The 13,519-nt window shown below is 43.6% G+C and overlaps 1 protein-coding gene across 1 annotated transcript in view; it reads left to right on the top strand.

The window, feature by feature from the left end:
• LOC144762928 (calpain-13-like) overlaps positions 1-13,519 on the top strand; it is a 441,560-nt gene that overhangs the window by 294,057 nt on the left and 133,984 nt on the right. The window contains exons 11-12 of the mRNA XM_078648230.1: positions 4,029-4,237; positions 10,842-10,878. Coding sequence (XP_078504356.1) covers positions 4,029-4,237; positions 10,842-10,878 — 246 coding nt within the window. The remainder of the gene's footprint in view (positions 1-4,028; positions 4,238-10,841; positions 10,879-13,519) is intronic.

Here is a 13,519-nt window from a genome sequence, read left to right as displayed (position 1 = left end):
TACCATTACTGTAAGCATGACCGTGGTGCAGGCGAACAACTCGAAAATCAAGGACTGGAGGAGATGAAAGCGCCCACCGCTGTTTGGGAGACGCTTCTGTTCATCTATTTGTAACGCATTATTTTTCCGCCTCCGGAAAACGTGTCCATATAATTCATGGGGGTATGTAAAGGAAATACCTGCTTCTAGGTTCTGGAGGCAGCGTACAAAGTGAAAGAAAGGACAAGGGGTAGAATTAAAGCTGATATTTAAGCAATGAAGACTAGAAGTTGCTTTTCAGTATTTCCGAATGTTTTGCTAAACAGTTCTCATGGCAGTGTGTTCTTTTTTTAGAGATCATTACGGGAATCTTTGCGTGCTACCAGACAATCTGAAATATTGGTATTATAGAAAGTGATGTACTGGAGATTGCAACAGATTAGTAGCTATCAATTAGTGTGTTCAATGTTGCACTACAGAATCCAGATTTAATCTCCATATTCACAACCAAACTCGGGGAACTAAGGGTCCAGGCTGTATAGAGGAAGCAGACCGGTGTGGCCATGTTTTACATTAAAAGGATATTGCAAGTCTCATAATATTAATACGTAACTCAGACTTTGGACTTGCTCCTCTCTGTTGTCGCAGTAATCCTTGATGTTCAGCAGAGGGCACTTACTCCTAAATAAATAAAACGTGTGCGGCCCTTTTGCTCTTATCAGGGTGCCATGGGCTAAGGATGGCTGAGCCAATCTAACTCTAGTGTTCAGCCTACACTGGAGCTTCTGCCATATCCCATATGAATGGTTTACTTATATCCCCATGTCCATAATGTCAATATCACCGTAATTTTGTCGTATGGATATAGTCCATTTACATCTGACAGAAGACACCAATATAATTTTATGCAGCAAGCCTCTTTACTATGTAGAACAGACGAGAAGACACTATGTAGAACAGACCAAAAGAAAGGCATCAATAGTTAAAAGCAATTTTGGTTATAATTGTTGACATCGGAAATTAACTTCAAAAACATTACCAGCGTTGCCCGCAATACTTATCACATATTCTACTCGCTGAGGGTATCAAGGAGACACAGGCAATACTGACTGCCTCCAGGAAAAAAAGAAGACTTCTAAAGAAATTTTCAGCATGATTTTTTTAACACTCCCCCATTTTTCTGTTGCCCTTATTTTTTTTGGTTTCCATTTCTTAATCAATTTTAGTTATAACAATGCAATGTACATTTGGAACCGAGTATGAAAAGAAAACAGTAGAAGTGGCAGCAATATTTATTCCTATTTCCAATACAATGTTTTGCACTTATGCTCATAGAACAGTAACCCACACCTCCCCAAAACCTTTACCTCTATGTTCGGTATGCATTATCGGCACACGTACCTCCCCTAGCATAAAGATGCTACACAAAGTCAGGAGATGATAAAACAACATTTTTCACTTACCTGTACCACCGGAATGAGTAAAAAATAACAAGATAAAGATAGGTGAGGTGGTTACTCACCGGGAATGTCCCTCAGATTGCCTCAAACTTGTCCGAGTGATAAGTTATGCAATAGATGATCTCTTCATATAGCACAGTCATATGCATTGTTCTCAGTCAACGCTCCACGTCTGGGATGCGAGTAGTGCTCCACAATCTGAGAGTACCAAGTTTGGCCACCTCGGCAGCAGTGGCAAACCACTGAGTTCTCTGGTGGGTTATTTCAAGGTGGTCAATGTGGTCATGTAATAGGACTACCTGACTCATGAGTGGCCTAAGGTACCTAAGGTGTGTCTCGTTGTGTCCCACACTCCTCTCCAATATATATTCAATGAGGAGCCGTCCCATAGGAGATGTACCGTCCAACCATCGGAGAGTTACATCTCCAGCATGCCGCCCTAGGTTATATGGATGTGTCTCACAACCATTTGAGAAACCAGTGCCATCTATGAAGAACCTTAAAATAGCTCATCTGCGGGTGGGCCTCTCCAAGAGGCTTATCATGGGTTGCATGGCCTCTGTCCATGTGACATGTGGTCTGTGTGTCCACCAGTCTCTCACTTATTGTTTAATGGAGGTTGAAACTGTGTAATTTAAAAGAATGTGCTATGATCCCGACATCTTGTCCTTGTACGTTCCCCATGTATGCGGGAAAGTAGGTATAGTAGAATCACATAGCTCAATTCTGTTGCCTTTAATATAGCCTGCCTGTAGCTAAAACTAAACCTCTTTGTCCTATGCAAGCAAAGACGCACAGCAGCCTGAGATAGAGTTTTAGTAAACTAGAAAGGCCATAGCTATGAGTTCACAAGTAAGGAATTGGCCTTATCCACTTAGTCCACCTTCCACATTACAGTCTGTACACAATGAGAATGCATCCCAACACTGTCCTCTCACACAACTAATTATACAGACCACATGTGAAGTGCTATCATACCTGGTGAGTTTATTGAAAAATACAAAACATCACAGGAGGCAAGCAATGCACTGGACCGAAATGAATAGGAATGATTACATCCTACTCACAGCATATATTAGTGCCCAAATGTATAATGGGAAGTCAAACTGGAAACACCTAAAATCTCCTTCAATGAGATTGCTTCCAGCTTCAACCAAAGAAGTCACAATTCCCCTGGTACACCACCCTTACACACCAGCAAAAAGCAGCACTTGGGCTGCATAATATGAAGAACTAAACATGGAGTCTAGCCATCTACTCTGAATAGCCAGCAAAGGCTTTGTACCTTTGCAGAAGCACTCCGGGAAACACGATAGAAACCCTATGTTCTTAAAGGGAGCCATCCAGACAAGGATCGTGATCATGATTTGAGGTGGGTTCTCACCCCCTCAAATACAACTCTAATTCCTAACAGATATGAATTCCATGAAGTTGCCCAGAAACTGATTTACTGAAGTAAATCTCAACGATTCCTACATCTAAACTAAACCATGTGGACTATTCAAAAGGGTCTTGATGGAAAGGGACTGAATTTCCAAGTCTCTGGAAATGTCAGCTAGCAGGAGCTTAAGGTCAGTCTATCTCTAGCTTATGACTGGGGTAAATACACGTGATGTCATAGAAAATACTCCAAACTTAAGAGTCCCTCTTTAAATATTGTGATATTTTACAAGATGAAAATCTATCTTGTTACTTCTCAGCACTTTTAACAAACCCAGACATTTACTATCTCTGTGACGTAATATGCAAAACACTATCAGTAGCTTGTTCAGGTATTTAAATTCTGGATGATAAGTACTCTGTCAACAGATATCCCATCTGCATGATCACCAGTGCCTTAGAATATATTGCACATGTAATATGGCAAATGGCACATGCACAACATTTGGGTTGGAGTAACCCGCCAGCCACACTTCAAATCAGACCCTTAAAGTGCTTTACATCAATGCACGCAATTCATTAGAATAGTTAATACACACTTCATTACAAGTAATAGTCAGTCCTTGTATGTATATAGTTATATCATGTTGGGTGTGTGCATGCGCACTGCCGATGCCCTCCAGATGCTCTTATCTATTATACCCTGAGGCGCTTTGAAATGAAAGCAAACAGGCATGAAGATTATAACTCCCCAACACCAAGTTAAACACACAAATATCCGTACCTAAATGCATGAATTAGTTCCGAACAATTGTAAATCTGATTAATCGAATAAGGATACCATTACACTCATAAGACTCTTAATTGGACATGAGAATGTAATTTGCCATAGAAGAATAGCATATGTTCATGTTGAACCAACCAAAGTTCTGATATTTATGGTTTGATACCAGTGTATTATTATAAGACTTAGACATTGGGTATATGTATCATGACGTTTAATTTTATCAAGCATCATTTGAACTCCTTCACAGGTCACACAATATTGTCTCACTTGTCATCTCATGCAATTTTTGTTATTAATGGAATTAGTATGTCAGCACTTGATGTTTCATCACAACATTATTCAGAGGCCATTTTTGAGTGTGATTAGAATACATATGAGCATGCTTAAGCATCCCAAATAATCTATTATCCTATTGTTTTAAGTTCCAGAGCCAGAAGGGTGGATTACCTCAGTCGTTCTTCAATCAAAATGCTTCTGAAGCAATATATACGGGTCTGGTTAGAAGTCGAGAAGTCACTCAAACCTTCAAGGCTCCACCGGGATCCTATGTCATTGTTCCTTACACAGAACACAGAGGACTGGAGTCTGAATTCCTTCTAAGAGTTTTCCAAAAGAGCACCGGCATTGCAAAGTAAATTCCATTTTTGTAAATTTATATTTGTTTGTAATGGTAATCATGCATAAAATTAAAATCTTGGGCCAGTTTTGTTGGGGAAGGCACTGTAAAATAGAACAGGATGGAAAATTCAGATTATTGCTCTAATTGCCCAAAAAATTGTTAATCATTGCACAAATTGTCTTTTGTGGAAAATGTTGATGATATATATTTGTAGGGGGCATTCCTTTCAGTTACAGTAAGCGTGTGGGTTGGGGAGATAAGATTTTACATTAAACTTTTAGCCAAGCAGTCCGTTGTCTGTATGAGCCTTACACTGTTTGTTTTACATGTTTTCCCAAGGAAAATGTCTGAGTCACAGTAAGCATTAGATGCAAACACACAAAACTTCCCCAAGAAAATATCCCCGCCTGTGCTTCCCAATCCCTCTCATATCCTCAATAAACCAACTACCTCAGGAAAAAAAGCTTGTTGCCAAGTATCATCACATATATTTGCAGGATTAAGGGACTGGTTTGAACTTTGGCAGGCAAGGTACTCTGTCACAAATGTGACATAGTACCCTGTCCACAAAACCCTGAGTCTGTTCACCTCATTGGGCAGACCATAAGCATTCCATTGATGGAACCCGCTTGTACTCCAATGAGTCAATACTTTCTCTGGCAGCCCAAAGGAATAGGGGCTATCAGACGAAGAACTTCAAACAATCCCAATTTAGGGATGGCAGCTGTAAACTATGTTTTTGCCCATTCTGTCACCACCAGAAACAAACCGGGTGATAAGATAAATTGCACCCTGCTCCCTGGGAGAAACTCTTTGAGAGTTTGTCTTTGAAAAACAGAAAACGTTAAAAAAATAACAGCTGCCCATCATGGTTCATGGTACCACTTTTCCAAAATTGATAATAACTGCCATGACAGTAGAGATACCTTGGGATGGTGGAGGTACTGTCCTCTGCCACCCTAACAGAGTATATCCCGTCCATCAAACTCTAAATAAGGTGCTAAGACTGAGAAATGCATCTTAGCTGAGCAGCCCCACATAGTCTTTCAGTCCAGTAATGAACTGATGACTGTATTGTGTCCTTCAGTTTCAATAAAATGTAGATAAGAAGCCCATTCATTGATGCATTTGTGAAGCTCTTGCCTACATTCCACAGCATTCTTCTCCAGAGCCTGTACCCCTCGCCATTTATGCCGCCCAATATGTAAGAGTGGCAAGTGGGTTTGAAATTGTCCTGTATTGATCAAAGCATACAGAAAATAATGTATCTTCAAGAAGAGGATCCAGGCCAGTGGTTCAATTCTTCAAGGGGCTGCGAAAATCAAACATCAGGACATCAGACTCTTGGTGCTCTAACTTGCTTGAAAGATGTTCAATTGGACATCTACGTTGAAAAAGGTAGTCAGCTCCATTCTCTACATTTCTTTAGCACAATGACCAACTGTTCTTCACTTACAATTTGGCAGCATGGTTTTTCAGTTGCACTGCTTGTAGAAAAGTACTGGAGCAATAAATGTTTATTGGTTGTATCAGAAAACTTTTGCATGTTCCATAAAGACCAATGCAGGAGTCTGATAACAGATGAGAGCTAATGTCAAAGCCCTCTCAACCGCTTCAAATACGTTGAGCCTTTGGTGGACAGTGCACTCCTATCAAAACATGATGGATGTCTCATCCGCCTTATTTAGAGTGCCATTAACTACAATGCACTTGTAATAAAATGCATGCGACATTGGGCACATTTTTGACAGAGTATCCTATCTGACAAGCTCTAAATATGGCCCATACTTTACTGTGACCAACAAGGTGGCTGCACAAAGACATGTATGTTCTAAAGTAGAGTCCAAGCTCAAGTATTTTCCGGGTACCATATCACCACCTTATCATATTGTTTTCCTGTGTTTTGATCATTATATCTGGGAGCCAGTGATGAGGTATTACTCTCCACTGAATATCTATTATTGACCACATTACGCCATTCCCTGCTGTAATCTGAAAATAAACGTCAGTGTCAATCGGTTTAGTTGTCATGAAATCTACTACTCTGTGCTACAAAAAAACCTCAGCCATATGAAGCAAGAAAACATTTTGCGATAGTGAATTCCTGTTCCTAATTCAGACACATCAGTGCCCTAAACATGAGAAATGCTTACAAATTGAGGGGCATATTACCAAGCAATAGCGATAATTATCGCTATTGCTTGGTTAGAGACATAAATTTACCGCTGAGCTGCGGCGATTTTTATCGCAGATAAACCTTGGTATTACCAAGGTTTATCGCAAATGCGATAAAAAACGGCCGCAATGCATGAATATCGCTGAAAAGTCAGCGATATTCATGCATTACCGAGCTAATGCTTTTAGCCATGTTATCCACCTCCCATTGGATAACATGGCTAAGAACTGCTCAGGGCAGGTGTTAGCTTTTGGAGATATTCGTGCTTAGCGCGAATATCTCCAAAAGGTGGTAATAGGAGATAGCGATGTTAGCGACTGTTTCCAGTCGCTAACATCTTGGCACGCCCACTTTGCATGTCATTAGTGATAAATATCACTGACATGCAAAGTGGGGCCCAAGATGGTCGCTATCTCCTACTAGCTGTCGCTAACTGGTGTTAGCGACAGCTAGGTAATAGGGAGATCATTTTATCTCCGCTTTCTTGGCTTTTAAAGCCAAAAAAGCGGAGATAAACCCCCTTGATAATATGCCCCTGAGTACCCAAATTAGTCTTTGCATATCTGAGTTGGGTGTTGTACTTTTGGAGAGTGATCGTAAGCTTGTACATGCATTTATGGTGCCAATGCACTACAGGTTAGGGATATTTTGTGGTTATCCTGCAGACAAGTCATCAGCCAACAGTCTGCGCCTGTTATGTTATGTCATGGCATGTCATCACACATGAAGTTAGGTTATGTTATGTTCATCAACATTTTATTATGCTACTTGTACGGAGCCTCTTTAGAGTACAGCTTCTGTGGACTAGTCTGCTTAGATGGGAGAATAATTTTCTGATTCTGAACTCGCCATTACTGGTACTGTGAGTTTAGTGAGTGCCACAAGCCATGTTAAATTGTTCTGTTTTAAGAGGTAATCAGTGGTGACTTACCTCTCTTGCGAGTGTAAAAGCCATGCCATTCTAGAGTGTAGACATCCTCTGAAGCTAATGTATTACCTCACAGTATTTTATCTTCAAACTTTAGGGTTCTCCTTTTGACAGTTGAGGCTCACCTTAAGGAGCCAGTAGACTTGTTTGTGTGAAATCATGTTTGGAGTGTCCCAAGATGCTTTTTGGGCTAACTTTAGCACCTTGAATTGATTGACGTCGCCCACTGGCAGCCCAAGCACGCATTTCACTTTAATAATGACATATGTCTTCTGCTTCACTCTCAGTTTGCCCCAAACTTCCTTGTTTTGAATGTCGTAAGTCTATTCATCAATTGTGCTTGGTATCACTCATGAATTGAGATGGAGTACCAAAGGCTCACAAGAACCAATATCTGCTGCAAACTATGGGCATCATTAGGATGGCGGACAGACTTTGTCCGCCCGCCATCCTGACCTAAAAATGGACCGCCCGCCATATGTGCGGGGGTCCGTGAGGGAAATTAGGATGCGCCCGCCACACTGGCGGATGCGTCCTGCATTTTTTTTTTTTAAACCTTTATTGCGCAGTATTATAAAACAGATACGGGCCTACAACCATCCGGCTGGCCTAGACATATTTACGGGCATTGTAGCAAGTTATATCGCGACTCAGTAGCACAGAGTACAAAAGAACAAACAACCTAAGTTACATCGAATAAACAGGTGCTACCGAGAAAACAGGAGCATTTAAGGTTCATTTTAAAAATGTATATAATTCAATTTATAAGAAAGCATACGAACTGAGAAGGATCAGAGCACATATGGTTCACCGAAGACATGGATGGGCAACGTGTATCAGAAGAAGTCCGATCAAGCAGTGAGAAATAATCAAAATGGCGGCATAGGAACAGAACAAAAGGATAAACAGGCACAAAAAACACGGAGCACGCCAAGCGCTACCCATCTAATCCCAACCGATCCCACTGACCCAGAAAAAGCAAGAAAGAAAAAGATAAGAACATAAAGAGAAACAAGGCCCATAGAAACAAAAACGGACAAAAGAAAACCCTCCCCCCACCCTACACACATGCAGAGGCCATGGCCTACCCACCCTAACAGTGTGCCTGTCGCCCCAAAAAGAGCACCCGAAATATAGAAGAAAAAGTAAAGAAAGAAGAAAAAGAGGAATAATGTCGAACCGGAGGAGGGCCAAACGTATATACTTAGAATAATCAACATATGTAATCACGGCCGCCATCCCCGGACCCCCACCCGGCATAGAATCAACATGTAGCTACCCCGTGTGTACAGTATAGTCCCAGCGATACGAGCGTCAGCAATCAAAAGGAGAAAACTTCTTCAACCTTGCCCCTTACGGTCCAATGTGTCAACAAGGTCCAGCTGGACAGTGGCCAAAATGAACAGAGCGAGCAGACGGGATGACCACAGCAGAATAGGAGACCGTCCACCAAAGTCTGTACAACTCGAAACCAAGTGTGCCACGTTATCACAAAGAGAAACAACACCTAGCAACAATCCACCGAGAGAGGCCGGACAAAGCAGTGATAGCAGTCCCAGGAGAAGGTAGTGAGACACGCCAACAGACCACAGAGAAGCTGCCGGACACAACGTCCGGAGACGATCCCCCATCCAACGCAGAAGTCCACGAACATTAGGGCTCCCCCCAACAACAATAGTCAATTCCACGACAGAATCAGGATCTCGTGTCTTCAGTGCGTCCGTGTACATCTGGATAGGCAATCCACGGCAGTCAGTTACAGGATGTGGCACAGAGCTCCGCACTCGAGAGCAAACATGGCCAGTCGAGGGCATAGTGGACAAAAGGGCGTCCAATCGGTCCCCCAGCTCTCGTGCATTATCTCGTAAGACAGCTCGCAATTCACCCAGCGCCCCAAAAATATCGCCAATCCGCAATGGTTCCCCAGAAAAAGGGGATGCAGCAGCTCCCTGCATGCCAGGCACACAGACATGGAGGAGACCTCGAGACCGGCCGCCGACCTCCCCTGCGGACAGCCGATCATCTCGCCGCCACTCCGCACAGTAGAACCGGGCCTGGGGCACAGGGGCAGCACACTCCATTCCGACACCCACACAAGTCCAGTTAGTGACGGGGCACGCTCGTATACTCGGGAGCAGCCCGGGGTCGGCAATTGCAAGTGTCGGGTGATAGACACAAAATGGCACCCACCAAAGCGCTGGGCATCGAGAAAGCTGAAAAAATCACTCACGAGCTGGGAAAAGGATACTGTGTATCACTCACAGCCGCCCTAACCTCGGAGCGTGAAGCGTTGCGGAGCAGACGGGATATCTGCGGCGGAAAGCACAGGGCACCAGCCACTACCCACGGGCGGCTCCGACTCAGGTGCAATGGCCGCTGGTGATGCAATCAGGGTCGGCCGCCTCCGAAGAAGAGAGACCCGGTCGCCGCCATGAACGCAAAAGAGGGAGCAAGGGCGCTGCTTCGCCTTCCCCGCTGGGAACACACCGGGAAGCACAGCGTTGAGAGCAGAGTCACCTCCCGGATCCGAAAAATCGGGTAAGGAGCAGGATAGCTTGCAGGATGAGCGGCGACACGGGAGGAAAGCGAGAGGGTCGGCGGAGCCGAGGGTTCAGGCGGCCATCATGGTTGCGGGCTAGGCTCCTCCTCCGCGTCCTGCATTTTTAACATTGCGGCAGGCGGTGCTCTCAGCAGCACCCGCCGCAATGCCAAAAATGCATGTTGTGCATATGCATGCACAGTGTGGCAGGCACCGCGCAATGTCTGCAATGTTGTGCATGCACATGCAGGAGGGTACCATAGGTACCCCCCATGTGCCCCCCCACCTCCACCCAGATCCTGGGGGCCCTCAACTGGCCACCAACCCCGAAAACTGCATGCCTTTCCGTGGCAGCAACACCGCCATGGAAAGGCTGCACCCGCCTGCATCTTGATATGGATGGTGGGGTCTATCAGACACCGCCACCATATTAAACCCTTTTCCGCCCGGGCGGAAAAGCGGCGGACGGGCTTCCCATCCGCCGCAGTACCCCCTGCCATACTAATATGGCGGGGAAAATAGGTGGTGGGCGGGCTAGGATGTAGGGTGGATCACCACCGCCATGCAGGCGGTGGCGATCCACCCTACATCCTAATGGGCCCCTATGTGACCACCACATAATGAGTAACGTTCTTTAAGAACTTCCGATTATAATTTGAGGCTTTAACCATCTCTTTCACTCCTTTTTAAATGAAAGTCTGCAATGCAATACGAGTTAAAGTTAGTTTCCTGCGGTAGGGAGGGCTGCTATATATCCTAGAACCAAAGGCTGTTCAAAGATGGCGGGGAGAGAGCAGTACACTGCATCCCAAGCACTTTTGAATTACAGCACTAACGGATATATTTGTTGCTTTACATTCTTCAATATTTCTTAATAATGTTTGAAGTTATTATATTAACATATATCTCCTGGAATATTTCTCAATCTTGTTGCAGATCTATATTAATAAAATCATTTATTTATTTATTCTAGGGAACTCGAAATGAGGCTGAACGTTGGCACAGCAAAGGTATGTAATGATCGTATTTGTAAGTGCTCACATGGCAAAATAATGCCTATGACTCTGCAAAAATGCTAATTGTTAATTTTAAGAACTGTCAGATTAATAACGCTCTAAATAATATTTTGACAAATCCTGACAAATTTCAAATATATAGCATTTTGGGGAACTGTCATTCTACTGAGTAGGATGTGTGTCAATTAAGACTTAACTGTGTCCCTTTATCGACTTGTATTATTAGATATGTTATCAAATGTACTATGCATGCATACCTCCTTTCATGTACTGAAGGTGTATATTTCCCTAGGTAACACATGATGTGTTTTCCCTATTAATGTAAATGTATCTGGTGCCTAGGCTGGGCCAGTCAAGACTAAACAAATATGTACTTGAAGGCTCACTTCTCAGCCCCATGTTCCTACGATAATACTTTGAATAAGAGAGTGAAAATGCACGAAATCTGGTTACTAGCTGAGGGGAGTAAAACCGAATTTAAACAGCAACCACTATTCCAGTGTGGGTGAAATCACAAGCAACACCAAATTAACCTGTGCATAACCCTCTAGTAGCTTGGCACAAAGCAGTCAGGCTTAACTTGGAGGCAATGTGTAAAGTTTTATGTAGCACTTCAAACAGTAATCAAGTTAAAAAACAACATAAATGCCACACCAATTTAGAAAAATAGAGTAAATGTAATAAATTATTTGAGACTTAAACAACAAAAATCCAATTAGTAAAACCTTAGATATGCAATTGTAATGTTATGAGGGAAAATAGTGGCAAAAAGTGCCAACTGTGATTATCTGGTCGTGCTTGACCGGGACAGACTCACAAGTTCAGACCGCCCACAATGGAGTGCAGGCCGGGTATACAGACCAAGTTAGGCCCACTGACAAAGTACTTTAAATCCTTGTTGCGAAGCATTGCAAGATCCTGCATCGACAATGCATCATGCAGCAGCGGTTCAGTGGAGCAGAGAGATGCAATGCAGAGTCCAGCGTCTAGGATGCATTGCACAGCAGCAGTTCAGAGGAGCTACAGTGCTGAGATGTGAAGTCCTGTGTCTAGGAGATGTTGCGCAGTGGCAGTTTTGAGAGGCTGTGAAGTACTTAGTCCGGGGATGGTTCTTGCAGTGATGGTTCTGATGTGGTGCTGCGAGGAGATGAGTCATGCTGTGTCGGTTCTTCCCACAGGTCCACAGCTGGACTAGCAAAGCAACTTCAGGCCCATTTCCATGGACTCAGGACTGGGATGGCACCACTTGGGATGGCAAACTCACAGCAAACAGAGTCCAGGTACTGGGTTCAAGCTGGTTGGAGCCTTTTCTGTCCCTGAGGCTCTGATAAGGAGGCTAGTCATCTAGTCCTTGGAGCTACTGTAGTGGTCCTGGGACACAATGCAGGTCCAGTCCTTTTCACTCTGGCAGCGAGGCAGCAGAGTAGCAGGGCATCTGAGTACTGGTCCGTCTCAGAGCACAGCAACACAGGAGTCCTTCTACATCTTCCACAGGTCCAGAAGTGTACTGAAGAATTGGGTCTGAGGGTCCACTATTTATTCTTGGTGCCACCTTTAAAGTAGGAGAAGTCTCTGGTGCTCTTTGCCCCAGAGGTGTTTAGATTGTCCCGCCTCCTTGCCCTGGCACAGCTTATCTGGGGTCACAAAAGACTATTGCTAAGCTCTTGTGAGTGTGCTGGGCAGAGCAAGTGTGACGTGCAAGTGTGGTAGGTGACATCTCCTCCCCCTCATAAAGTCAGTCCTGCCAACACTGGCTCTCCCTTTGTCTCATTGTCTGGGAGCAATAAACAAAGACCAATTGCTACACCTAGTCATGTGACCTAGGAATCAGGCTGCTGGCACCAAATGGTTAGGACAAGAAAATGGGTAAACAAATGGAGAACGTGAGGATTATTATGGGGTACGTCCATATCCCCAATGATAAAGTACAAAAAACACAGTGGACGGACCCACTAGCAATTGCGACTCACAAGTATTTTATTTTGATGACTGCCAAAAACCTATTAGGTTTAATAAAAGACCCCTCACCCACCAACCTAGTTTGTGGCATGCTTCATCATTGGGGTCCCAACTGGGTAGCAGAATACCACCCAGTTAGGCTACGACGCCTGATTACAGCGGAGCTGGATTTGTGTGGTTGTGAAGGAAGTGGTGCAAGTTAAAATTATCTCTGAGAATCCTTACTGAATAAAACTTTATTCCCAGCGGCCCAGGATGAGGGTAAAAAATGAAAAGGACAACTTTTGAGATACATTGATCCAGATTGTCACAGTGGTTGGCCTACATGTTTTAGCCTTGTTAAAAAATTGGGAGGCTTTCGTCAGGACCAGGTGAATAGAGTGAGGGTGTGGCAAAAATAGGCCACGTGTATTGTGTTATCAACACACATGCTAAGGTGTGTTGTGTGATGAGTGTAGTCTGTGTACTTACGGACCCACTGGCAAAAACACTAGCTACTTGTTACTTGAAATCCAACTTTGTCATTAAAGAAGATTTTAAGTTACAATTGTTTAGACACCAAACTCAATATTGCCCCTAGCTCCAAATTGAAAGTTATAAGTTATTAAATGTAATGTAATAAGGTACGCCAACGTTATCCTATGGGAAAGCTAGGCCTTGCAGTAGTGAAAAATGT

The sequence above is a fragment of the Lissotriton helveticus genome, chromosome 6 (genome assembly GCF_964261635.1).
Source record: "Lissotriton helveticus chromosome 6, aLisHel1.1, whole genome shotgun sequence".
NCBI classification, from domain to species: domain Eukaryota; kingdom Metazoa; phylum Chordata; class Amphibia; order Caudata; family Salamandridae; genus Lissotriton; species Lissotriton helveticus.
Note: the sequence above shows the minus strand (reverse complement) of the source record. Positions and strands in the feature narration are given on the sequence as shown.